The sequence below is a fragment of the Sminthopsis crassicaudata genome, chromosome 5, assembly GCF_048593235.1.
Source record: "Sminthopsis crassicaudata isolate SCR6 chromosome 5, ASM4859323v1, whole genome shotgun sequence".
Classification (NCBI taxonomy): Eukaryota; Metazoa; Chordata; class Mammalia; order Dasyuromorphia; family Dasyuridae; genus Sminthopsis; species Sminthopsis crassicaudata.
Genome location: NC_133621.1, coordinates 305,828,167 through 305,855,987, shown reverse-complemented (window position 1 = coordinate 305,855,987; position 27,821 = coordinate 305,828,167). Strand labels below are relative to the sequence as shown.

At 43.4% G+C, this 27,821-nt stretch overlaps 1 protein-coding gene across 2 annotated transcripts in view; it reads right to left on the bottom strand.

Moving 5' to 3' along the window:
* IL17REL (interleukin 17 receptor E like) overlaps positions 1–27,821 on the bottom strand; it is a 49,562-nt gene that overhangs the window by 18,224 nt on the left and 3,517 nt on the right. Inside the window, exons 2-6 of one of the 2 annotated variants that reach the window (XM_074272013.1) lie at positions 9,111–9,138; positions 4,171–4,320; positions 3,638–3,747; positions 2,214–2,328; positions 663–707 (exon numbers count right to left, since the gene is read on the bottom strand). In XM_074272013.1, coding sequence (XP_074128114.1) covers positions 663–707; positions 2,214–2,328; positions 3,638–3,747; positions 4,171–4,320; positions 9,111–9,138 — 448 coding nt within the window. The remainder of the gene's footprint in view (positions 1–662; positions 708–2,213; positions 2,329–3,637; positions 3,748–4,170; positions 4,321–9,110; positions 9,139–27,821) is intronic. The other variant, XM_074272014.1, reaches the window with a different exon arrangement.

Sequence of the window (27,821 nt, the reverse complement as noted above, 5' to 3'; positions counted from 1 at the left end):
GGGCCCATGCACAACTTAATCCTCATGGTAGCAGGAGGCTGGTAGGAGTCCTGTGTCCTAGTCTTGACTTGCTTAGGATTCAGACAAGCCCCTTCTCCCTGTGAACTTCAGTTTGTCCTTGTCTAATTCCAGTCTTCCTCCCACCTCTCCCTCTTTCACCTTTCCAAGAGCTGTGTGAAGGTCTGAGAAGACAGTGAACAGGAAGGGGCCTTGGGAACGGGCTGCAGCGGGGAGCCATGGAGCTGCCACATGCTCTCCTGTGCCAGTGAGGAGGGAGCCACACTGACAACCTTCCAATATTATACAGCAAAGCTTGTCCTTTCCCAAATCAGGGGTGGGAGTCAACTCCAAATCTTAAGACTTAGAACTGGAAAGGACTGGAGAGATTAGGTTAAATGCCTTCATTGTAGGGGAAAGGGGGAAACTGAGACCAAGAAGCCTATCCTTGCCTAAGGTCACATAGATAGTCAGTGAGAAAGACACGACTTGAATCCAGTTCCTCTGCTGAGAGACTTGGTATAATTTCTACCATGGCTTGGGAAACTAGAGATGCTGAAGCCCTCAAGAGCTGTTAGAGGGGGAGGGGGACCCTGCAGGGCTCTGTGCATGCAGGTGGGTAAAAGGAGAAAAAAATCGGGACCACAGCAACCCATATCACTCACCAAAGCAGGCTGGGATATTTCTTGCCACGTCGGCATCTGTACAATCTGCAAAATATCCATGAGGTTCTCAGTCTGAGCAAAATCCTGAGCGCTAACCACCTCCTCGTCAGTACCCAGAGGCAGAATCCCATCAGACATCCCATCAGACCCATATGCTGACACCTCTAATCTGATCATGAGCTGACCTCTAACTTCTGACCCTGAACTCCTGACTTCAGCAGAGCCTCAGAATGAGCCCTGATCTTCCTGTCTCTGAGAGCAGAGCAAAGGGACATCTCTTCAGGAGAACAGAGAACACCCACCACAGGGTCTCCGGAAGCAGCCCTTTGCTCTTTGGGGCAGTTCCAATGGGCGGGAAGCCTCCCTTCTGCCAAGGTGAAACCTGCCCCAATGGGTATCATCCAACCCTTGCTGCTGCCCTCTTGGGCCTAACAGCCAGCCACCACAAACTTGAATACAGCCCCTCCAAAGTCCAGCCGAGCAGCCCCGCTTCCTTCTCTAAACCTTCATACGGCAGGGTCTGCAGGCCCTCCCTATCCCGACTTCCTTCCTCCGGATGCTCTCAGCCTATCCATGGTCCTTCTCAGGGACTCCAAACAGAGCGATGCCTAAAGATTTTAGTAGGAACCGCCTTTCTCTGGTTTCTATGCTGGCTAAGGAAAGTGAATGCCCTTCTGTAGGAGGGAAAGGTTCTTGAGCCTTTTTGTGCCTTGAACTCCATGGGCAGCCTGGAAGCCCACAATCCCCTTCTCAGAATTTATGATCTCTGACACACAGAATTACAACAGAAATCGGTTACATTAATTATCATATTTTAAAAAAGATCCCAAGATCTCAGATTAAGAACACCTCCCCTAAAGCCAAGGTGGCCCAAGGGACAATTCCCAGACTGGGGTTGGCAGGGGGAGTCTTTTAAAAGCATTATTGGAGAGAGCAATGTCAAGTGCATTGTCTATTTCACTTAAGCTTACTTTCCCATTGATCCTCATGATCCAATTGAAGATTTTCGCAGTACTTAAGTATTGGATCCTATGGCAGAATCAGTACCATTCTTGAACAAAGGGTCAGCTTTTAAAATCTCATTACATGTTATTATCCCCCTTCACAAACTAGTGTAGCCAACAACTCCCTTATACAGATAGACCATCTCCATGCCTTTGCTCAGGCTGTTCCTCATACCTGGCGTGCTGTCCCTCCTTATCTTTGTCTCATTTCAGGCTCAGTTCAAGGACAACTTTCTACACTTGTTTCTGCATTTCCCAACTGCTACTGCCCTTTTCCAATATGTTGTATCCAATTTGTATTTCCTTTATGTGGACACAAGCTCATTGAGGACAGGGACTATTTCCTTTTTGTTTTTGTGACCCCACTGCCTGGTACATGCAGTAAGCACTTAATAAAGGCTTGTTGAAAAAGCCTTTTAAAGGAACCCATCATTCCATTTTGTCAAAGAGAATCCGGGGGCAGGAGGTGTGAGAGAGTAATGGAGGAGCCCAAAGCCCTGTTCCAGTGGGGTCTCTCTCCTGTTAAGAGCACGAGGCAGAGCCTTACCTTCTACATGGTATTCACGGCTGATCTGGACATTGCAGTAATAGGGGATGGTCTTCACGGTGACATAGAGGTGCTGAGCAACACTCACCTCGAAGCAGTCAAAGTGTACCTGGAGCTAGGACCAGACGTAGACAGTGTCACCAGGGGCCTCCCAACAAGGACACCACTGACTCCCTACTAAGCACATGAGGGGAAGGGAAAGAGGGCAGCCGAGGAGAGCTGGACAGTGCCCCAAGGTTGAGGGCCAATGCAATCAAGAGATCCCCTCCCTCTGGCGTCCCCCTGAACTCCACACTGAGCTAAGCTTTGCAACTGAAGAGACAGAAGAGAAGTGAATCCTGCTTCAGGAAGCTCCCAGGCTGGTGGCGATTCATAGATTTCCCAGCTTCCTTCCAAGTCCAGCACAAGTGCTCCCCCTTAGAGGAAGCCTTTTCTGCCTCCCTCAGTTTTTAGTCTCTTCCCCTGTGGATATTCCTCTCCAGGATCACAGAATTAGGAGCTGGATGGAACACATGATTGTGGTTTACTTTTCTTCCCAGTGAAACATAAGTACTTTCACGGTTAATCTATACTGGAATACTTGTCATCTAGGGGAGGGATGGGTGGAAAGGAGGGGAAAAATTTGGAACACAGGGTTTTGCAAGGGTGAATGTTGAAAATTATCCATGCAACACTGGGAAGTGAATGTAAATTGTTAGCACTACTGTCTATCTACCCAGGTTACTTATACCTTCGGAAGCTAATAATTAATGTGCAACAAGAAAATGGTATTTACACACATATATTGTATCTAGGTTATATTGTAACACATGTAAAATGTATGGGATTGCCTGTCATCGGGGGGAGGGAGTGGAGGGAGGGAGGGGATAATTTGGAAAAATGAATACAAGGGATAATATTATAAAAAAATTACTCATGCATATATACTGTGGAAAAAATTCTAAATAAAAAAAGAAAATTATCCATGCATATGTTTTGAAAATAAAAAGCTTTAATGAAACAAATAAATAAATAAATTTTGAAAATAAAAAGTTTTAATTAAAAAAAAAAAAGACAAACAAATATCTTGAGATTAGAATTTTTTTTTTTTTTTTTTTTTAGTATCAGCTAGCACAGTACCTGGCACACAGTAGGTACTTAATGGTGGGACTTAATTCCTAGTTTTTTTCCCTGAAAAGATTGGGTGGAGAAAGGGCTAGGAGAAGATCCAGAGCCTAGGAACTCAGGGCCCTTGCATGACAGCTGCCTCTTAAAGGATATGTGGGAGAAGGACGGAGAGCAGGGACTTGTAGGCACACCACGTATGAAGGCAGCAAAAAGCTGGAAGTACTCCTGGCTTTCTCCATATCTCTCCCTTTGTCATTCAGCTCATTCTCTCCCACCCCCTACTTTCCCCATCTCTCCCCCATTGCCCTCCAGCTCACCGTTTTGCCCACCATCTTCTGGCTGGAGATCTTGGGAATCTTGATACTGTGACACCTTGTCTCTTGTGTGTCCAGGGACAGTAGGCAGATCTCCAAGCCTCGAAGGCTTTCTAGGACCAAGAGAAAGTAAGCAGGATATCACGTGTGCTTGCTGGTGTCCACGAGGAGCAGAGAGTCAGAGCCCCTGCTCCCTGCCACCATGACCTTCAGCTACCCATGGGTTAAGAGAAGACAATTCTTAGGTCATAGTTGTGATTGATTGGAAGATTGTATTGGGGAGACATGGAGAAGATCCTTGGACCAGCCAGGGATCTGGGGAGGAGGAATAAAAGGAAAGGGTACAAGGGGAGAGCTTTTGTTTAGGGCTCAAAGGCATCTTAAAGGATCCAGATTTAAAAACCTACACCCAGATAGAAAGCAAGCTCATAATCCCCATCTCAGCCAGAAGGTCATGGCTCCCACATTGGGCAGGAGTGAGCTCTGGGCCACCCTGACTACCTGGCTCTCACCATGGAGACTCTGCCGGCTCTTACCTTCCATGATGAGGCTGGCACTGACGTTCAGATGCAGAGCACAAGCCTCTCTGTGGGCACACTTCATGGCTGTGGACAGCATCAGGGACTCTAGGGTGGGCGGCACCACGGAGGAGGATGGTTGCCGGCAGAAACTGTTAAAAATGTTCCCTGTGGAAGAGAGAAAGAGCAGTTGATCCTTCTGTGCCTTCCCTGGAGGCTTCTGGGAAGGACTCGATGCCCACAGCTGGTGAGAGGCAAGAGAAGCTGAAGACTCTACCCACTAGCAGGGAAAGCAGCCCCCAACCTCTCACCTTGAAGAGTCATGACAACATTTGGGTCAAAGAGAGAAAAGCTGATCATTGGAACTGTCCCACAGACTGGAACTGTCCCACAGACTGGACTCCATGCCCCTACCTGGGACTTGGGTCAGATAGTTTTATCTACCATTGATAACAGCCAGGGGCATCATAATCAGGCTGGGCTGGACACAGATCTGGACAGGTCTGACAGTGCAGAGGAAGGTGGGCAGCGCCCAAGAGGAGGCCCCAGTGTTAAAAGCCATGACTGACCCACCCAAGAAGCACTAGTCTAAAAATCAGGAGAGCGGTATTCAAGTCCCTGAATCTTTTCTCTGAGCTAGATCTTAGTTTCCCTCTGAAAAATGAGGGGAATAAGATGATCTCTAAAGTCCTTCTTAGTTCTGACTACTACTCTAGAACACTATACTGGTAGGATTTGTTTTTTTGTTTTTTGCTTTGTTTTGTTTTTAGGCATTGCGGTTTAGCTTAAATCTCTCTTATTACTCTAGGGGGAAAAAAATGTTTTTCATCCTGTGCTCAGTGAGAATACATGATAGCTGGTGGTGATTATGGAGAATTCTCCCATCAGGGACATTTCTTCAAAATAGTCTAAGAAAGCCCTCTGGGGACAAAATGAAAAAGGTTTAATTCACAATCCTAACAGGAGAATTTCTCAAGCCCTCATTCACGGCCTCGACTCAGTTTACAGAGAGATCTGATGAATATAAATGCCAGGTAATGGGAGAAAAACTGGATGTCACAGAGAATCTGTCTTTTCACTGAAAGAGGGCCCTAAATGGATCACCTCATTTCCAGCTGGGGAGAACCATAAGAATGGTGAATCAGCCTCCAATGCTTCCCAAGGGCACCTCTGAAAAATTTTGTGGCTCTCCACCCACTTTCTACTCTGATGGCCACCATCTCATCTCAATTGGTCCCTCTCCAGTCTGTGGCAGTGGCTGAAGGCTACATTGGGCCAAGAGGGGGGCGTAGGCTCCAAAGGTTGGGAGGGGAAGTGCTCTTTCCATCTTGTCCCATCCTTTGCCAATGATCCGCCAAGGAAGGCCCATGACAGCAGAGGCTGGGCAGCCAGAACTGATGTGGGGAATGAGATAGGTAGGTCACTGGACACAAGGTCCTGTTTTGAAGAGGAAGTGCTTTTGCCCTTAAGTTATTATCCATCTATTCAGGATATAATTTATCCATTTACATGTAGCTTCCTGATTTAGACTGCAAGCTCCTGAGGGCAAGAACTGTTTCCCCCTTTATTTGTATACCCAGCACTGAGCACAGTGCTTTAATAAAGACTTGTGGGATTCACCTTGTTGGTTTTTCTGCCTCTTTCCAAGAATGAAGAGGCCCTGAATGGGACAAATTCCAGTCTGGAATATAGCTCAGTCTCATCATCAGTACGTTCCTCAGTTTAGTCTTCAGCCCTTAGTCCAGTGTTTCCCTTTCGACATCCATGCCCATATTCAGCATTCCCAAATCAATCCCATCAGCCTCACCCTGAATGCCAGCCCCATGTCTCCACCTGGATGTCCAGCTGGTCATGTCCAAAGTAAAGTTTTGGAAAAAACAAACAAAGTTTGGGAAAAAGGAGTAAAAAAAATTATCCTTTTCCCCACTCCAAACCCTCTCCTCTTTCTAATTTCATTGTTTTTGTCTACTATTTTACCAATAATTCATTTAGTTTTACATTCACAGAAGCTGAGTTGGATTTCATAATCCCATTCATAACCCAATTTAGTTGGGAAAATGCAGGTTTTAGACCTGGGTTCCAATCCTGACTCTGCCAAATACCACTTATGTGACTTTGCAAACATCATTTCCCTGGACCTCCGTTTCCTCAATTGTAAATATAGGGAAATGGCCCCTAAGGTCCCTTTCTGCTACAAATCTGGTCCCAGGATCTCCTGAAGCAGCCCCTTCCCCTACTGTATAAATCTGATAGTTGGGATGCTTTTGCAACAATTGATCTGAAATCTGTCTCTGTTACTTTCCACCATTAACTCTGCCCAAATAGCAGTCAAATCCCTTTTCCCTAAAACAGCATTTTGAGTACTCAAAGAAAGCCATCGTGTCCTCCAGAGTCTTCTCTTCCCCGGCTCAAATGCTTCCCATGCTTTTAGTTAATTCTGTTTTGTTTTGTTTGTTTTGTTTTTGTTTTGCTGAGGCAATTGGGGTTTAGTGACTTGCCCAGGGTCACACAGCTTTTAGTCAATTCTTAAAAGGGACAGTAACCCTCTTGGGGCCAGGCTCCAGTTTTTCTGCCTTCTCCAAGGGTCCCAGATTTGATAAGATCTGACCCCTCCTTCAGATCCTATTGAATATGAACACTAAGATCATGTGATTTTTGGCTACCATTTTATTTGGCTTCATCATTGGTAGTTTGGGATCATTAGAACCTTCAGATAGATAGATCTCTTCCCTATAAATTGTCAGATGGCCATCTTGAACTCGTGCAATTAATTTTTTTTTTTTAACCCAAGAGTAGTAAGTGTCTCTTTCAATTTCATCTTGGACCATTTGCCCTATTTGTATTATCACTACCATCACCAGCAGCAGCAGCAGCAGCATTTATAGAGTACTTACTAAGTTCTTGCCAATTATTATTTTATTTGCTTCTCACAAAAACTCTGAGAGGGAAGATCTGAACTCAATTCCAAGACCTACCCTCTAGCCACTATCCCACGTAGACTAATGGAAATATCTTGGGTCCTGATTCTCATGCCCAAAGTGTTTCTTTCATGTCTTCATTCTTTCTACAAGCACTTATTAAGTGCCGAGTATATGCTGAGAACACAAAGAAAAAAAATGGAATTTCTCTTCCACAAATCTGATAGGTCCTTGCCTTTATCTGGGTCAGTGATTCCCAATATTTTCAAGTTTGAAGACCTGAAAAAGTTTTGTGGACCCCATTTGAGGTTAAGGTTAGTTTTACTACTATTAGGATGATATTGTTAGTATCCATTGGATAAGCAAACACGGAACTGGGTACAGACCCTTTGTCGTAGTTCTGTACCTCAATCCTATCTCTCCTAGGGCTCTAAGGCCCAAGTTGGGAACTCATCCTACATCATTGATGGAAAGAAGTGTCGCTCAGTATATATGAAGTCCATGAGAGGGTTACCTCCAAGTTCATTGCCATTACCATTACTGTTACCATCAATGAACCATTAGTGACCACGCTCTGCGTCAGATCGTTGAGACACGTCTTATCCTACCCAACTATACCATGTCCCGGGCCACACCTCTTCAGCTTCCCACCAAGAGAACACATGCTTCTCTGTCAGAGGCTTTGCAGCAACACAGCCATACTATGTCAACAGAATTCCCCGAACTCGGAGTCTCGTAACCTTAGTTTAAAAGAAGGAAATGGGGTAAGGCTGGGCTGACGTGGACCTGTTCTCAAGGAAGTAAGCCCAGCTTTTAGTGATCATCAGTTCCCTTTTTGAATATCCACAATCCATCCCTTTTAGGGGAACAGTATAGAAATTTTCCAGAACTTAACTCAAATTCACTGATTCTTAGTTCCCTTAAAGAAAACTGGTTTGTCTGCAGCATAGGACTTTCCAATTTTTTGGCTCTGGGAATTTTCCCCGTCTGCCCCCCAGGCCTGAGAAGTTCTCCCTCCTCATCTTCCCCTCTTACTTCCCTGACTTCCTCCAAATCCCAGCTAAAATCTCACCTTCCACAGGAAGCCTTTCCTCAATTCTATTGCCTTCCCTCTGTCGACAATGTCTTATCCCATCTGAAATCTGTGTGTACCTGATTATTTGCATGATGTCTACCACATGAGAGTGGGAGCTCCCCAGGAGAAAGAACTGTCTTTTTCTCTCCAAGTGTACACAGTAGGTACTTAATAAATGTTTACTGACAGGTAGTCACCTGTCCAATTTTCTATGAAACTTGGATTATCTTTGAATCTTTTCTTTCTCAACTCTCCCAGTCCTCCTATTATCAAGGTCTGTGAGTCCCACCTCGGCAATATAGACTCACAAGGGTCCCTTCCTGCCAATTTTTCTTAAATCATTAAAAGTGAAGAAAACAGTACTTGTTTCTTCTGACATTATCTTCATGAATACTTCCTAGATTTCTCGTGTTCTGCACATGACACCCCATTTCCTCTCCTCAAAACACCTAGAATGTACTCCTTTCTCAGCTTTATTCCTTAGAATCTCAGGGTTAGAATCACAAAGTTCAGTTCTAACTTCCCCATCCTGTGAAGTATTTTTTGATATACCCCTCACCTGCTAGCTGTCCTCCTAAAAAGGACTTGATATTTAGTTCATGTAAATATACATGTACATATATGTCACATTTGTCCCTCATAGTATCTAGGAACCCATGTACCTTGTTTCTTAAAGGAGAAATCCAAAGCAAATGATCCTTGAGGTCCCCTGATTCTAGCACTCCAGAAATGGCATTATTACCCCATGATTACTTGCTGAAATCCTGCCCACTCCTCAAAGCCCAGTTTAAATCCTGTCTCTGACCCTTCCAGGAGCAGACTTTCATCACCAGGCCACAGTAAGCTGGGATCCTGAAGATGAAGCTAGGGATGAAGGGTTTCTAGGACACAGACAGCCCAGATTCCCAAGGGTGGCAAATGCAGGCTGGGGAGCTGAGAAGAGACTACCCCATCTGGATACTCACTGTTCACTTTGTTCTTGCAAGACACCCCCTGAGGAGAAATAGAACAGAGACACAGCATTAAGTTAAGGTAGTGGACAATAGACTTTATTGGGGGTAGGGGAGTCACAGAACACCAAGTCTTGCTTAGACCCTTGGGGAGAACAGACAACTTGGTCTGGAATTCTTGACTTAGAATGGGTCACGGGCTGAACTGGACCTGGAAATTTCTCTCAAAGCGTTTCCCTCCAACATCTGTTGCAGTCCCATAGTAGACCCAATTACAATCTTCCTAATCCCTTGGGATAAGCACAAAGCTATTTGTACCATAAAAAGACATTTAGCACTTTTTAAATTTTTAGTTATAGGGCAGCTAGGTGGCTCAGCGGATAGAGCACCAGCCTTGAATTCAGGAGGACCTAAGTTCAAATCTGGTCTCAGACACTTAACACTTCCTAGCTGTGTGACCCTGGGCAAGTCACTTAATCCCAGCCTCAAAAATAAATAAATAAATAAAATTTAGTTATGATGTAAGTTAGAAAACTTGGAGCCAACCAAATTTGGAGTATATCTCATGACTTTCTCCTGATATGTTATTTTTAAACAGGAAGATTTTATTTCCCTTTGCTAAAAAGAAGAAAAAATAATAATGCTAAGAAAGTGTTTGTGTGATCTGTGTGGAAATAACGTGGAGTGTTATTTCTACTATATCTTGTGGAATCACAGACTCAGAGGCTGAAGAAATTACCTGGAGCTATAAGGAGCCAGGAGCAGCTGGGGTTTTGTCACAGGGTGGAAATTTTAGATGGTACAGAATTTTAACACGTGTATTCTTAGAATTTGAGTAAAAGTTATAAAGGAAGCTTAGAAACTGACCTGTCTTTGGAGTGAGAATAGGAAGTTCAGGTTCTGGGGCAGTTCTAACTTGTTGGTTATCTCCTTCCCTCCTTTTGTCCTAGAGGAAATTCCCAACCTGCCCTGCCCTGTCCCTCCCCTGGGGTTCCCCTTCCTTTCCTCCTTTCCCCAAAAGCCAGCCTCTATTCCACTGTTACTTTATACAGCCCTACACCTCTACCAAAGGTGAGCAGTAATTTTTTTTATTCTCCAAATTGAAAATTTTTATCATAGCATGTGTATGATGATACATACAAAACAAGATTTTCAAAACTGTCAACAATTTCCTTCCTCATTTGATTACATAAGAATTTTTGTAAAAACAAAAAATTATAAAATAAACTTTATTTTATTTAATGTAAATATTAAAAAATTACAATGATTACAATCATTACAAAATTACAAGTTTAATGTGTCAACTGATAAAGTTTAGATTTTACATAAGATTTTAAAAAATTTCTTTTTGAGATGTAGGAAAATTAAAAAATTAGAAAAATCCAAAAAAGAATTTTAGAAGTCTAATTCTTCCTAGTATCTTGGTCTATGAGATAGAAATTCTCTACCATGATCTATATCATCCGGAAAAAGTGATCTTTTGGGTAATCATATTCATTACTGTCATATACTTAATCATAATAAGAGTCACTATATCTACCATCACCTTCAGTATGGATAATAGACATACAATTAGGGATACCTGTTAGGATGAGGGGATAATCTCTTAATGGTGTAATAATTCACAGTTTACTTCTGCAATCTAGTTCCATTCCATTTCCTTTTTTGTATCTTCCTCTGAATTATTATCTCTCAAAATAAATAAGAAAAAATTAGGGGAAGCTAGGTGGTGCAGTGGCTAGAGCACCAGCCCTGAAATCAGGATGACCCGAGTTCAAATGTGGCCAGTGAGCAGTAATTTAATGCTACACTCTTTCCTGAACATTGGGTGAAAGAAGGAATGTCACTGAGGCATGGTACACCAGATCTGACAGTGTTAAATTTAAACTTATATTGTTAAACTATACCTCTGAGATTCTATTCCTTAAATTTCTAAGCTGACTCTCTCTTTTCTTCCCTCCCTTCTTTCCTCCCTCTCTCCTTCTCTCTCTTCTTTCTGTTTCTGTCTCCTCCCCTCTCTTCTTCTCTTCTCTTCTCTTCTCTTCTCTTCTCTTCTCTTCTCTTCTCTTTTCTTCTCTTCTCTTCTCTTCTTCTCTTCTCTCTCTCTCTCCTCTCTATTTCTGTCTCCTCCCCTCTCTTCCTCTCTTCTCTTCTCTTCTCTTCAATTCTCTTCTCTTCTCTTCTCTTCTCTTCTCTTCTCTTCTCTTCTCTTCTCTTCTCTTTTCTCTCTCTCCTCTCTATTTCTGTCTCCTCCCCTCTCTTCCTCTCTTCTCTTCTCTTCTCTTCTCTTCTCTTCTCTTCTCTTCTCTTCTCTTCTCTTCTCTTCTCTTCTCTTCTCTTCTCTCTCTCTCTCTCTCTCTCTCTCTCTCTCTCTCTCTCTCTCTCTCTCTCTCTCTCTCTCTCTTTCTGTCTCTGTCTGTCTCTCTCTCTCTCCTGCTCCTCCTCTCTCACACACACAAACACTGAATTTTCATTTACATCTTTGATATTTACATTATTTATATTTCCTATTTTACCACTTTTACTCCTCATCAGAGAGACATGCCTTATAATAAAGAAGAAAAAAAGAAAAGAAAAAGAGTTCTACAAAACTAAGCAGTATATTGAAATGTCTGGTGTCATATATAGTGATGTACACACACACACACACACACACACACACACACACACACACACCCTATATTCACGGTCTCCTGTCTCTGCAAAGAAGTGGGAAATTATCTCCAATGGATCTTCTCTCTGTATATAACTGAATACAGAATAATTGCTTATTGAATCCTCCCCACCCCCCATTAGACTGGGATCTTTTTGAAGGCAAGGGCTTTTCTTGGTATACCCAACTCTCAGTATAAGGTAAGTAGTGCCTAATAAAAGCTTGTTGACTTGGCTCAAGATGTAGTTTGTCATCTGTCATCTCAAGCCAAGAGTAGTCATTCCAATTCAGCAGAATTCTATCTCAATGACTTTGCAGAGTTTGTTCCTTCTGCTGACGTTGTTGCAGCTATGGTGTACATTGTTTCTCTGGTCTCACTCACTTCACTTTATATCTGTGTGTAAATCCTCCCTCGCTTCTCTGTATCCTTCATCAACTCTAATAGCACAGCAGAATTCCAGGACATTCAAGCCCCCAAACTTGTAGGGTTTCTCTAATGCAAAAAATCTTCTTCGTTCCAGCAAAAAATGCTGCTGTGAGTATTTTGGCACTTCCAAAGACAATTTTTTTGATCATCAGCCTCATTGTGGTTTATGCCCAAGTGGTTTGTTTTTATTTCTTTTTGTATTATTTGTACATCATGAGTCATAAAGTTGACTTGAGGGCAGCTGAGCAGCTGTATTGGGCAAACAAAGTGCTGCTTACAGATCTCAGCTCGCCCAGGCCACCTAATAGTCCAGGAGCCAGAGAAAAAAAGGCAAAGGCTCCAGCCTCAGAAGGGACAGTGCTTCATTTCCTTCAGGATCTCGAAGAAACAAACTTCTATCATTTTTCTTGGTTCTCAGGCAACTTCCTTTTACGCCCTTTCTCTCCTTCACCAGGAAAGAAATTGCTTCAGTCTGGCAGGAAGCCCAGACCTAGCTCAACTCTGTCCAACCTCCAGAGGGAATAGGTATTTTCTGATATGTGCAGGATTTCCCCATCTTTGTGAATTTTGTGAGCTAATCCAGCCCAAAGGACAAATATAGCTTAGTGGGGGAAAGATCCCATTGGCTCTTGAAGAGGAAGAATTGTCTCTCTTCCTCAACAAATAACCCAGTTTTCTTTTCTTTCTTTTTAATTTAAATTTCCCCAGTTACAGGTAAAAACCCCAGTTTGGTTTTTTTTTTGTTATATATATGCATTTATTTTAAAAATATTCCTATATGAATCATGTTGGGAGAGGAAAATCAGAACAAAAGGAAAAAAACCCAAGGGGAAAAAAAAACAGAAGAAAACAACAAAAAAGGTAAACATAGCATGCATTGATTTATATTCAGTTTCCATAGTTCTCTCTCTGGATGTGGATGGCATTTTCCACCCAAACTTTATTGGCATTGTCTTGGGTCATTGAACTGCTGAAAAGAACCAAGTCTGTCATAGTTGATCATCTCATAATATTGTTATTGGTCATACGATGTTTTCCTGGTTCTGTTTCTTTCACTCAGCATCAGTTCATGTAAATCTTTCCAGGACTTTCTAAAATCATCCTGTTCATCATATTTTTGTTAGAATAATATTCCATTATTTTAATATACCATAACTTATTCAGCCATTCCCAGATTCTATTTATTTTCCAATTCTTTGTCACCACAAAAAGAAATGCTACAAACATTTTTTTTTCACATGTGGGTCCTTTTCTCCTCTTTTATGATTTCTTTGAAAGACAAATTCAGTGCTGGATCAAAGGGTTTGCACAGTTTTATAGCCCTTTGGGCATAGTAGCAAATTGTTCTCCAGGATGGATGGCTCATTGCACAATTCTACCAACAATGCATTAGTGTCTCAGTTTTTCCAGTCCCCTCCAACATTTATCTTTATCTTCTCCTGTCGTTTTAGCCAATCTGAGAGGTGTGAGGGAGAATCTCAGGATTGTTTTAATTTGCATTTCTCAACAGTAATTTAGAACAATTTTTCACATGAGTATAAATGGTTTTAATTTCCTCATATGAAAATTGTTTATATCCTTTGACCATTTATCAATTGGGGAATGCCTTGTATTCTTGTAAATTTGACTCAGTTCTTTACATATTTTTTAGAAACAAGGCCTTTATCAGAAACACTGATTGTAAACAATTTCCCCCAGCTTTCTGTTTCCCTTTTAATCTTAGTTGTTTTGGTTTTGTTGGTGAAAAAAACTTTTTAATGTAATCAAAGTTGTCCATTTTGCATTTCTTTGGACATAAATTCCTCCCTTCTCAAGATCTGATAGGTAAACTATCCCTTACTCTCCTAATTTGCTTATAAATTTATGCCAAAATCATTTACCCATTTTGACCTTATTTTGGTATGGGGTATGAGTCTCTGACATGTTATTTTCCAGTTCTCCCAGCATTTTTGTCAAATAGTGAGTTCTTATCCCAGAAATTGGAGTTTAGGAGTTGAATAACCCAATTCTTGAAGGAACTATGGGTGTGAACTTTTGTCACAAAGTTACTCTCAAACATATGTTGAAATCCTTTAGTATATAACCTTTTCCAAACATCCTGGACCCTTGGGATCAGGGTAAGGCTATTTGTACCATGGACAATTTGTTGTGAAGGTTTCTTGTTTTCTAAGTGTCCACTGAAATTTCATAATTATTGAGAGGAACTTCATTTCTTGGCATCATAAATCATGATACATACCACACCCCATCACATCATCCTTGTCCTACACAACTCCAGTTTATCTGAGATTCTTCTCAAGTTGACTCTTTTCCTTTTCTTTTATTCTTCAGAATGATCCATTGGAATAAGGAAAAGAAGATTCTTGACTTAATTCTTATTTTCAAAAATTTTAATCATAAAACAGGGATAAAAACAAAAGCTTCATTCAAAGATGACATTAATTTTCATATGATAGTAGCCCAGTTTCAGTGACAACTTTTTAATTAACAAGGTACAGAATTATGTCATTGATGACAGAGACAGTTCAGTTTTGTATTCGCTACTTGTTCCAAGGATTTTACAGGCAGCAATAAAGAATGGTCACATAATATGCCATGATAAAAGAACAAGTAAGTTCCAGATTGGATTTCTCTAAAACTTCCTTTATTTCCAAGCTCAACTGATTAGTTTCCAGCATCACACAATAAAATTGAACTGTTCTTTGGAAAGAAAAACCTTGCTGAAGAAGGAGTTCATTTATTGGAGAAAGTTTATATTTTAAAACAAGTGTTTGTCATTTGGGACTTGTTTAAACGTGTGACTACTCAATAAGTGTTAATTAGCTATTTTATTGGGAAGCTGTAGTACACATCTGACAAAAACATGTTTAATTAAGTGAAAAGTAATAAACTGAACAATAAGCATTCAAAACCAAATCTTTTCCTTTGGAAATATGGAAAGATGAACAAAAGTGGTCTGGTAGAGTGGAAATTCTCCATACTGAACCAGGTGTTATTATGGTTAGAGTCCAACTAAGTAGTTCCTGCCCACAAGGACCTTACATTTTCTAGAAGCAGATAGAGTTCACATCTGAGCTTTGAAAGCATGGTGAGTTAGGCCATCTCATGGAGCCCCAGTTTTCTCAAGTAAAAATGAAGGTAATAATAACTATATACTTCACAGTGTGACTGTGAGGAAAGCATTTCATAAGCTTGAAAGCTCTGTGGAAATGTGAGGGGATATTATCAGAAAGGGCTGGGGTAAGGGGGAGTCAAATGGCCAAGCCTTTGCAGGGAAAAGAGTAAGTGGCTCCATCCTTCCAAGGCAAAGTCAGCTTGTGCCATAGACAGGTAGATAGATAGATGATAGATAGATAAATAGATAGATAGATAGATAGATAGATAGATAGATAGATAGATGGATGGATGATGGATGGATGAATGGAAGGATGTGTAGATGGTTAAGATGGAAGGATAGATAGATAAACGAGTATATAGATAGGGATAAATCAATAAATAGACAGTCCAATGAATAGATAGATAAGACAAGTAGATGGGTAGATAGATAGATGGATAGATGGGTGGGTAGATAGAATGATAGTCAGACAAGGAGAAATATTATTTAAGTGCTTATTATGTGCCAGACATTGCCCTAGCTGCTGGGGATAGAGATACAACCTAAGACAGCCTGTGCCCTAATGTGCTTACTTTCTGATTTGGGGTGGGGGGAAGCAGGAAAGAAGATGGGGGGTGCAAATGATCAGCAAGGTAAGTGAAAGCTTCTCTATCAGAGCTAGAACTCTCAGAGGCGAGCCCAAGGTTGATGGTGGGGGTGGTGGTAGTGTGTATGTGTGTTGGGGAGGGAAACCAGCATGATTGGGATCCATGCAAGGAATGATCCGATACATCCAGAAAGGCTCCCAGGCCTCAGCGACATACAGGAAGGGACCTGGGCATCTCTGCTGGCTGTTGTTCAAACACCACAGTCTTGCCACTGACTGCTGCCAAGCAGGCCAGTGCTGCCCAGGGGTTATTGGGAGGAGCATAGATACAGTCTTCCTGGTCTGAAACAAAGAAGACCTTGAGCTTCCCCCCGCCTCCCAGATGGAGGGCTGAGGGTCAGCTTCAGCGTCTCCAGCAAAGGGAACCGAATGGAGACAATATAGAGAAGGGGAATGGAAATGAAAGCTCCTGGGAAGAGACTGAAAAAAAGAAGAAGAGCAAGAGCAGAGCGAGTCTAGAAAACAAAAAGGGGCCATACCACAGTACAAAGATTGCTATTCACATTTTACAGATGAGGAAACTGAGGTTCATGATCATGTAACTAGAAAGTGTCAATATTATAGAAAATCCCCACAAGCAGGAATTTCCAAATTGTCATATTTCCAAATACTTCATACAATGCCTGGGGTGTACAAAGTAGATGCTTAATAAGTGCTTATTGATTAAGGGGGCATTTGATTTGGCATCAAACTTGGGTTTGATCCACTACCCCATATTTCCTCTTTGAATTATCAGATGTGGTTTGCTTGAAGCAAAGGGCAGGGGGAAGTTTGTCATTTTCCTCATCTGGTCATCAGGCATCTCATCTGACACACTTAGAAAAATGGGGCCAGAGATTTAGAGTTCAAAGGCACCTTAGAGGTCACTGAATCCAATGCTTTCATTTTACAAGGAAGGAAATTGAGGAACATAGATGTATAGTGCCTGCCTGAAGTCATAACTAGCAAATTGAGGTAGAATTTGAATCCAAATCTTCTTCAATCCAAGCCAGGGACCCTTTCTGTTTGTTGTTATATTGAGTTTGCTGTTTCTTGTAACTTCATTTTTCATTTCCTGTAAATTGCAGGGTAGCTGTCATTCCTCCACCCCTCCAGTCCCCCCTTGGGCGGTTGATATTTTGGACCTAAGTGTGTCAGATTTTCTATTTCTTTCTTTCTATTCTCCCTAGTTTTGAAGTGATCCCAGGTCTCCAATGACCACTGGAGTTGCCATTGCTATGGTGTTTAGAAGCTGGCAATGTTCTTCCCAATTATTCCCACACCAGAACTTCAAGGCAACCCTAGGAGATGAGTGACAAGGGGATTATCAGCTCTGTTTTACAGATGAGAAAGCTGAGTCTCCAAGAAGCTAATGACACAGCTCATTGGGAGAGGTGGGATTCGGACCAGAGTTCTCCTCGACTCTTCTGAGTTACTGTACCAGCAAAGTCCATAAAGCTTTAGTAGCATCAGGCCCGGATCTGGGCTAGCCTATATGGCATTTGTCCAAGGACCTGTCCAACTAAGTGTGAAGAGGTCACAGCACAGGGGCATCTGGCCTTCTCCACAGAGTCAAAGAGAGGATGGGGCTGATGGTGTTGGAGCCATCATGGAATCATCCAATCTGGGCTCTAGAGTTAGCTCTTAGAGGCCATCAGACCATCCTCCCCCATTTTATGGGTGAGGAAACAGGCCCATGTAGGTGAGGTGACTTGTCCAGTCTGACACAGTTAATAAGAAACAGCTCTAATTCCACAATTAATGCTCTTTCCACTGTGCTACAGATCACAGACGCTTAAGATACCGAGAAAGTAATGTCACGGACCTGGTGGTCTTTCTCCCCTACTCTGAACTTCCTTTTACTGTTGGGTATTGGGACCATGGCCATTCTTCCAGACACAGCTCTCATAGCTTCCATTTCACCCTTGGGTCCTCACTCTTACTCAACCCACACAGCCAATTAGTACGATTTTGCCAATTTTGCTTCCATGTTTCCGACATCTCTCAGATATGTATGATCCCCCTCGTAGAAGCCCCCACTTAGCTCAAGCCTTCGTAATTACTTGGCTCTACTATTTCAATACTACCTAGTTGATCTCCCTAATTATCTCTATTCCGATTCATCTTCCACACAGCTCACAAAGTGATTTTCCTTTGACTATATGTGTGTTTTGACATTTCATCCTCACTCAATAAACTTTAATGACTCCCTACTACCTCTAGGATCAAATGTAAAATCCTCTATTTGGCATTGAAGACATTTCACAACCTGGCCCCTTCATAACCTTTCAGTCCACTTACATACACGTATATATGTGTGTGCCTAAAACTGGCACACACATTTTGAGTCAGAAAATCATAGGAGAAAAAAAAACCCAGAAGGAATCTGAAAGGTCATTTAACCCAGCTTCCTCATTTTACAGATGAGAAAACTGAGGCTCAGAGAGGGGAAGTTACTTGCTCAAGAGCACAAAGGTATTAAGGAAGTAACTGAGTTTACCTCTCAGAATCTGTTTCCTCATTTGGAAAATGGGGGTGATGACAATACTTTGTCGGCCAATATTTATGCAATCACAATTCTGGCCCATTTTCCCTGCATTAATTATCTTTGTAGACTAGTAAAAAACCAACCAAACAAAGAGGGAAGTCATCAAGAAGTCATCAGCTCATTATAAGTAAAAATCTTTCTAGCAATGAGAAGTCCAGAAGTTGAATGGACTGACTCAGTTGACAAGAACTTATTGAGTGCCTACTATGTGCCAGACCCTGACTAGTCTCTAGATCAAAAATACAAAGTTACCAATGACCTAATTGAATTATCCTATCTGATGACTTCTTCATCCTCATTCTCCTTGGTCTCCCTCTCCTGCCTTTGACTACCCTCTCTTCCTAGACACCCTCTCTTGCCTGAGACTCCACTCTCCTTGTCTGACCGCTGGCTCCTCATCCATACCATATGCCCTAACTGTGAGTGTTCCCCAAAATCTTGTCCTGAGTCTTGTCTCTTCCCCTTTACACTTTCTCTCACTTAGCTCATCAGCACTCACTGAAGAATTTCCAGAATTAAATATCCAGTTCTAGTTTCTCTCCTGACCTTTGGTTCCCTTATCATCTTACTGGACATCAATCTCAATGTCTAAATCAGAATTTATTGCCTTTGTTTTCAAATCCTTCCCTTTCCCGGCCTTTCCTATTTCTGTGGAAGCCATCATTTTCCTTCCAGCATCTCGGGTGTCTGATTGTGACAGCATCCCTGCTCTTCCCTGTCTCTTGCCCTACAGAGCCAATCAGATCTTGCCATTTCTATCTGCACATCTCCTCTCCCATCTGATTCCTCCCCTCCCCTCACCCAGCCTCCACTTTAAATCAAGGCTTGACATTCTCTTGCCTTTTCCCTCCATTCTCTCTCTCCAGGCCATCACAGCTTCCAAAGGGATTTTGAGGGAAAAGAGGGAATGGATGCTGTGGAGGAGAGGAGAGAGTGTATTCCAGGCAGGAGAGAGGTCAGTGCAAAGACCCAGAGAATGAGAGCTCAAGAGCCCCAGATTGAAAGTCAGCTAGATTGGATTGACTAGAGAGGAGAGTAATGTCCAATAGGCTGGAAAGACTGTGCAGATCTTCAGAAACCAACTAGGTGGAAGTGTTTATATTTTTAAAGAAGCAATAGGGGAGGGCTGGGGGTTATTGAAAGGGGTGGGGTGGTGGTGACGTGATTAAATTTGTACTTAAAGAAAACCCCTTTGGAAATTGTGGAAATTGGACTGGAGTGGAAGGGACACTTAGTCAGCCTGAGCATCTCATTGGTAAAGAGGATGATGGATCCTCCTTTGCCTATGGAAGGGGAAGTGTTGGTGTAGGCCATTGTACCAATGCCTTATGCATATGCTCAAACTTCAAACTCTAAACAAGAGCAAAAAGAGGCTGAAATTGGGTGGGACGTAGGTGTCTGCCTTTGGGGAGGTCCTGAAGAAAAGGCTCCTTGTCCGGGAGGAAGTATGGGGCATTCCTAGGTCCTAAGTCCCTTCTGAGAATGGATAGCCCATCCTTTGGACAGAAGATTCCTCTTCTCTTTCCCCTCCACCCCCATCTTCTGTGGATGAGTTAGACCACGTGCGGGTTTTGTCTTGTAGCTCTGGGGTTTTGCAGTGGGAATGGATACGCTCCTTCCCAGATTCTTCTCTCTTCTCTGTTTTACTCAAGGACAATGAAAAGCCCAGGCAGGCCAGGCTTCCCAAAACTATTTCATCCCCAGAAGGCTATTTGGTGAGGGCAGTGGTGAAACCTGAGCAAATCAGCATCCGATTCATCCTCTGGCCTTCTACCTCTCCTTCCCAACACTTTCCCACTCCCAATTCTTATAAGAGTTCTTAGTCTTTTTGTGTGACACAGATCCTTTGGGCAGCCAGGCTGCTGAAGTCTCAGGATCCTTTCTCAAAATAATCCTCGTAAATGCATAAAATAAAAAATTATAAAGGAAAGTGATTATGTTCAATCTAACTATATCAGAATCTCTTTCAAAAGTTCACATACTACTATGCCTAAAGGGCAATCAATCAAACTGCATGTCCTTTTGATCCAATAATACCACCAGTGGGTGTGTATCCCAAAGAGCTCATAAAAGGGGGAAAGAAAAAAAAAGGGAGGAAAGGATTCACACGTACAAAAATGTTTACAGCAGCTCTTTTTGTGGTGGCGAAGAATTGGAAATTGAGGAGATGTCTATCGATTGGGAAATGTCTAAACAAGCTGTGATACATGAATATAATGTTTTATTATATATAACAATATATATTATATAACAATACATATTATATACATAACAATATATATTATATATAAGAAATAAGTAGGCAAATTTAAGAAAAACCTTGGGGGCAGCTAGGGGGTGCAGTGGATACAGCACCAGCCTTGAATTCAGGAGGAGTCGAGTTCAAATCTGGTCTCAGACACTTAACACTTCCTAGCTGTGTGACCCTGGGCAAGTCACTTAACCCCAGCCTGGGGGGGGGGGGGGGAATCTTGAAAGATTTATATGAACTATAAGAAATGAACAGGCAAATTTAAGAAAAACCTTGAAAGATTTACATGAACTGATACTGAGTGAACTGAGAACTACTAAGAGAATATTGTACATGGTAAAGAAAAAAACCAACATTGTGCGATGATCAACTTTGATTCACTAAGCCTTTTTTTTTTTTTTTTTTTTTTTTTTTTTAGGCTGGGGTTAAGTGACTTGCCCAGGGTCACACAGCTAGGAAGTGTTAAGTGTCTGAGACCAGATTTGAACTCGGGTCCTCCTGAATTAAAGGCTGGTGCTCTATCCACTGCGCCACCTAGATGCCCCCTCACTAAGCTTTTCTTGGCATTATTATGGTCCAAGACAATTCCAAAAGACTCTTGATGGAGAATGCCATCCACATGCAGAGAAAGAACTATGGAGTCTGCATGCAGATTGAGGCAGACCATTTTCACTTTTTTTTTTTTTTTTTGCTTTTTTTGTGTGGCTTTTCCCTTTTGTTCTATTTCTTCTTTTACAACATGACTAATGTAGAAATGTGTTTACATGATTGTACATGTACAACCTTTATCGGGACTGCTTGCTGTCTTAGGAAGGGAAGGAGAAAAAAACCTGAAATTTAAAATCTTATAAAAATAAATGTTGAAAATTATGTTTACCTGTCATTGGAAAAAAATAAAATACTAAAAATAAAAATGTTCACATACTCCAGGTTAAGAATTCCTTAATTCCTTCCAAGGAACCAAAGTAAGACAGAGACAGAGAGAGGGAGAGGGAGAGCTAAGGGCAGAGATGGCACGGGGCGAAAGGCAAGGGCTAAGGCTGAACAACTTCAGCTTTGTGTGCATTGGCAGGAAGGAGGGAATAGAGCTGCCCCTTATTTGGGTAGAACGACGATGCCTCCCATCATCTTCATCGCCTCCTCCCAGAGGCCAGGCTTGGCCAAAGGGACTTGCGTACGGAACTCTTTAGGACAGAGAAGGAAGGATGGAGCCCAGAGGCCAGCAGCCCTGGGTGCCGACCTCCAGCTGAGATGGTTCTAGGTAACTTCAAGTCCCTGCCAACCATAGGTGCCTTGCCTTTATGAGAGGGGGACAGTCCCAGACCCTACAGGGATCACCTCTTTAGGGTCCTGGATGAAAAATGGAAAGGACTTCAGAGCTCACTTAATCCATTCGCCTCTGTTTGCAGAGGAAGAAACTGAGTCACATCCTTACAAGTCAGGCTCAGTGCTGCCTCTGCTTCAGGGTTCCCAAGCTCCCCGTCACCATGACTTTACCCAGATTAACATTGTTCACAAATAAGTGCCTATTTCAGGAAGCTTTCCCTGTCTGCTCCAGCTCTGGGGGTCTCCCTCAAGGGCAGGCTCAGGCTTGCCTCCCCCTCCATGGAGCCTAGCACTGGCTGGAGCACATGGGCCCACCCAGCTCAGCTCGCCCAAGGCCGGGGAGGAAGTAACTCCCAGAAGGGGTTAAGTGAGTCACTCTCAGGGAAAGCTGACAGAACTCCCAAGGCTTGGTTAATTGTCTTGTGGTAACTGGGGAATCCCACCTGGTCCCCTTGCTTCCTCTTCCTGAGCTTTCCCATCCTCTGGCCCCTGGCCCTGGCCTGGACAAAGCCCAGCTTGCTGCTGAAAAGAGATGTTATGAAAATGAAATTTCACAACTTGAAGCTTGGAGGCAAGGGATTAAAACTTCCCGGTTCTTGAAATACTTGTTGGTGGCTTGTAACACCTCCACCCTTTCCCCACAAATGTCTTCATTAGTGAGGAGAGGGGGTGGAAAGGGAGGGGGCAAACCTGGCTGGGAAGGTCAAGCACCCAAGTCTCACCTGGGTTCTATTCAGAATGCAGAAGATCTCTCCAAAGGAAGAGCCTCCCACCCATTCCATTGCCAACTGGCCCCTCCTAGCTAGAGGCTCAGGCTAAGTTCCCTCTCCCCATAAAGACACTCTCCTACCCACTATAAAAGTCCTTTCCTGATCACAAATCACTGAAAAAGCCTAAAGGGTGGGGGAGCATGGTTTGTAAAGAGTCAAAGCTATCTCCCATAGGAAAGAAGTTCTCAGAGGAGGCAAGTCAAGAAGAGAAGTAGAAGTAGGAAAAACATTGCACGGGGGACCCCCTTTAGCCATTCCCACAAGGGCTATCTCTTCACTGTGGGGGATAGAGGGGCGAAAAGTTCTAAGGAGAGTAGTCTTAGGTGTCAATAGTCTGGTACTAGACCCTCCATCTTATGGGGCTGGAGATGAGTCTGGCCTTGGCAAGTGGGCCCTGTCTGTTTAGATGTCCTATTGTCCCCATTCCTCTGCAGTGCCACATTTCCCATGCCCCGGGACCGATGGTAGGATACGGACCCACTACAAGCCAGGCATCGAAAAAGGGAGCTAAGGAGCCTGGGCCCCAAATGGTGGGATCTCATGGTGGAAGAGAGGTTACAAACCAGTTTGATGCTAATAAATGGGGAAGGGTTGAGAATCTAGGAGAAGGGACTCTCAGGAGACAATGAAATTTGGGCCTGGATGAACTTTTCTGTAGCTTCCCAGGTCAGACTTAGAAGGGGCCGGGGAAAGGCTGATGGGAAATGGGAAGATGTCTTAAGTAACTCTATGGCAGTGGTCCTCAAACTTTTTAAATAGGGGGCCAGTTCGCTATCCCTCAGACTGTGGGAGGCCGGACTATAGTAAAAACAAAAGCTCACACTCTGTCTCCGCCCCTCAACCCATTTGCCATAACCCGGTGGGCCCCATAAACGTCCTCAGTGGGCCACATCTGGTCCGTGGGCCACAGTTTGAGAACGCCTGCCTATGGTTCAGCCCACAGGGCACAGTTTATTGCAGTGCGGCTGTCCAGTAGCACTCCTTACAAAAAAGCTTCCCTCACTAAAATAAGAATCCAAGCAGTTAACAAGAGTGCGGAGAAACCCTCCAACACGTTAGTGAAACCCTCATTGCAAATCTGGCTGGAAAACTGTCTGGTTAGCTGTGGCCACATGGGGTTCTTAGGATAATTGGGAGTCACAGATGGTACTTCCATACGCCAGCCTGGGAAGCTGGATTAAGGTGGTGCTGATTGGGTACTGCTGGCACAGAAGATCTCATGCAAGATCTAAGCAAGATGAGACAAAGTTCAGACTCCCTGTCATCCTCTTGTGGGGAGGGAGCCTGCCCCTCCTGGACACCCAGATGTGAGCACCCCTCCACAAGCCGACCCAGCTTGTCCTAAAGTCAAAAGGACAGAAAGCGGGGTTTGTCTTGCCATAAAGACCCAGGACAGGCAGGAGGAAAGCTAGCTAAGAATGAGAACTTCCTGAAAGTTGACCCCCATTGGATCCGGCTGGAGAAATAAAGTCATTCCTGGCAGGTTTAGATCCATCACAGATGACTACAGCAGACAGATGGCCAAGAAGGCCACCAAGATCCATTGGGAGCCCCTGCTGGGCAGCCAGCTGTTGATGGCACCAGCTCCTTGGCTTTGTGGGATGCCAGGGGCGGGTGCCAAGAGACTTTCCCCAAATATCTCGTCAGCATGACTTGGCAGCAAGTTTGTTTTTGGTAAATAGTCTCATTTAAACCTTACAAATGTGTAGGAGTCTTCCTACTTCCTCAAACAATTCCTCCAGGATCTCTCCCCCTCCTCATCCCCCCTAGGTGCCAGAGAAAAGGTTGCTGATTGAGTCCCAAGAGACATCCTGTTTCCCTGTCATCTGGAGTTCTCATTCTGTTCCCAAGACCACCAGCTCGTTCCTATTCTTTGTGCCTTTACTGTGTCTTTGTCCCTTTACTGTCTCTCGCCCCAACTTTTCATCTTTACCATTGTTCCCACCTCAATCCAAATTCTCTCTGGTCTCCCAGAAAGTCTTCCCTGATCACCCCAGACCATCCGGCCTCTCCGAGCTCTTCCAGCATCAGCCAATGGGTCACTGCTTTGGATCACATCCTCTTGGGAACATTCTCAAGTTGATTACTGTTTGCTAGTCTAGTTTCCTAGCTAGATTTGGAGTGTTTGAGGGTAGAGAGTTCTCCCTTCCCCGTGAAGTCATTCCCTCCCTTCAGAGATTCATGGAGTAGATAGTCTTATGTAAGGCAACAGCTGAAAGGGACCCAAAGGTCATCCAGTCCCAGTCCCCCCAGTGTACAACCACTCAAGAACACTTATTAAACACTTATTATGTATTAGGTGTAAAGGGCTAAAACTCTTGAGTTAATGCACTGAGGTCTGGCAGTTATGGCGTTTGACTCATGGACATCAAAAATTGTTGGACTTGAAAAAACTTAGGAATCACTGGATTCTCTGAGACATGATAAGACTTGTAGGACTTGAAAACCCTCAGGAATCACTGGATTCTCTGAGACATGATAAGACTGTTGTAGGTCTTGAAAACCCTCAGGGATCACTGGATTCTCTGAGACATGATAAGACTGTTGTAGGTCTTGAAAACCCTCAGGGATCACTGGATTCTCTGAGACATGATAAGACTGTTGTAGGTCTTGAAAACCCTCAGGAATCACTGGATTCTCTGAGACATGATAAGACTGTTGTAGGACTTGAAAACCCTCAGGAATCACTGGATTCTCTGAGACATGATAAGACTTGTAGGACTTGAAAACCCTCAGGAATCACTGGATTCTCTGAGACATGATAAGACTGTTGTAGGTCTTGAAAACCCTCAGGGATCACTGGATTCTCTGAGACATGATAAGACTGTTGTAGGTCTTGAAAACCCTCAGGGATCACTGGATTCTCTGAGACATGATAAGACTGTTGTAGGTCTTGAAAACCCTCAGGGATCACTGGATTCTCTGAGACATGATAAGACTGTTGTAGGTCTTGAAAACCCTCAGGGATCACTGGATTCTCTGAGACATGATAAGACTGTTGTAGGTCTTGAAAACCCTCAGGAATCACTGGATTCTCTGAGACATGATAAGACTGTTGTAGGTCTTGAAAACCCTCAGGGATCACTGGATTCTCTGAGACATGATAAGACTGTTGTAGGACTTGAAAACCCTCAGGGAACACTGGATTCTCTGAGACATGATAAGACTGTTGTAGGTCTTGAAAACCCTCAGGAATCACTGGATTCTCTGAGACATGATAAGACTGTTGTAGGTCTTGAAAACCCTCAGGAATCACTGGATTCTCTGAGACATGATAAGACTGTTGTAGGTCTTGAAAACCCTCAGGAATCACTGGATTCTCTGAGACATGATAAGACTGTTGCAGAACTTCAAAAACTTGTGGGGATCATTGGATTCCCTGACACATGAAGTAATGGACAATAGATTGGTTTTGACAATCTCTTGGCTGCTAAAGAAGGCATATGTGTCACTGTTGTTTACATACCTTCCTTCTAGAACTTCTGGAAATCTTTTACAAGACCATGTTGATTCATATTGTTTGTTATGTTACTACTTGCATGTACGATTCATGTTTGTTACACCACATCGTGCCTGCACTGGCTGTGGGGAAGTCATTACTAATAGCCTGTACGTTATTGCAATGTGCCTTCCATGCTGATGGGTTTGTGCATCCCTGTTTCTAATAAGACCCTTCAGAGCCCAGAAACCCACTAGCAATCCCCACTTCCCTTTGGTGCTTTTCATCTCCCTTCCTGAGATGTCAGGGAAGGCGTGATCACCTCCTTTTTAGTGCTTTCACCTCCCTTCCTGAGATAACCGGGGGGGGGGGGGGCGTGATCACCTCCTTTTCGGTGTTGTCACCTCCCTGAGAAGTCAGGGATGGCATGACCCCCTGTGTTCTAAAACAAAAGAAAGCAGGAGAAGTAAAGGGCTGAAACTCTTGAGTTAATGCACTGGGGTGGAACAACCGAGCACTTGAGGCTAATTACTGATTGGACAATACTTTATAAGAATATGCTTGGAAAATGGCCCTTTGCACTATCCTGTGCTGGCCCAATCATTTGGTGTGTAAAGATGTAGCGAGATGTCGTCTCTAGAAGCTGCTGGATCACTCTCTGGGAAGAGATCTGCTGTGTCTACTCAAATCTCTCAGACAGATTCTTCTTCCTGTAGTGAACCGTTGTCTCCAGGCAGTTGCTGTTAACTCTTGTCCAGAGAAATGACTTCCCTTCCTGCAGAGAGCCCCGTCAGGCCTGATGTAATGCAGAGACCCTCTTCTTGAATCCTGGCTCTGAATCTCCTCCAGCTCTTATCCTTCTCCAGGCCGATCTGCTCTCTGGGCCCAGTGCTGTCTCTTTTATCCTCCCAGAGAATGGGCGTGGGATAATGCAAGGGCTTCTGGGAAGAACCACCCCAGCCAATGAGCTTGCCCCCTCTATCAAGTCAACCTGAGTTCTCACCTTGTAATTGTCCAGAAAACCTGAATTCTCACCTTGTCACTGTCCAGACAACCTGAGTTCTCACTTAGTAATCCTAACATAAAGAGAATTGTGGGAGGGATTAGGGGGTGCAGGGAGACTAGCCAGAGTCACTTCTGGGCAGGGAGACGAAGAGGTAAGGTTGTGGAGATTCTGCATCCATCCAATTCACTCCTACCCCTAAAGACCAAGAATAAAGACCAAGGACTTTTGCTTATCCTGACTCCGGCTGATTGTAAGGTATCCAGGGTGCTGATGTGGTCATCACAATTAGGCATTGGGGATGCACAGGCAAAAGTGAAACAGGTCCCTATCCTTGAGGGTCTAACAGTCCACTGGAGAAAGGAACTCCAAAAAGAAGGTATAATGACTCAGCCACAGTCACGCTTTAGGCCTTCCCTGGGACACAAAGGCCACCATCTTGAGCTAAAGCTCCTTGGTTATTCTGGAAGGTTCAGGGTTCACCCCTTTGGGTATCTTTGAACAACATGAGTTGGGGGAGTGGTAGAAGATATTCCTGGATGTTGGGGTTACTCTGACACATGGCCTCA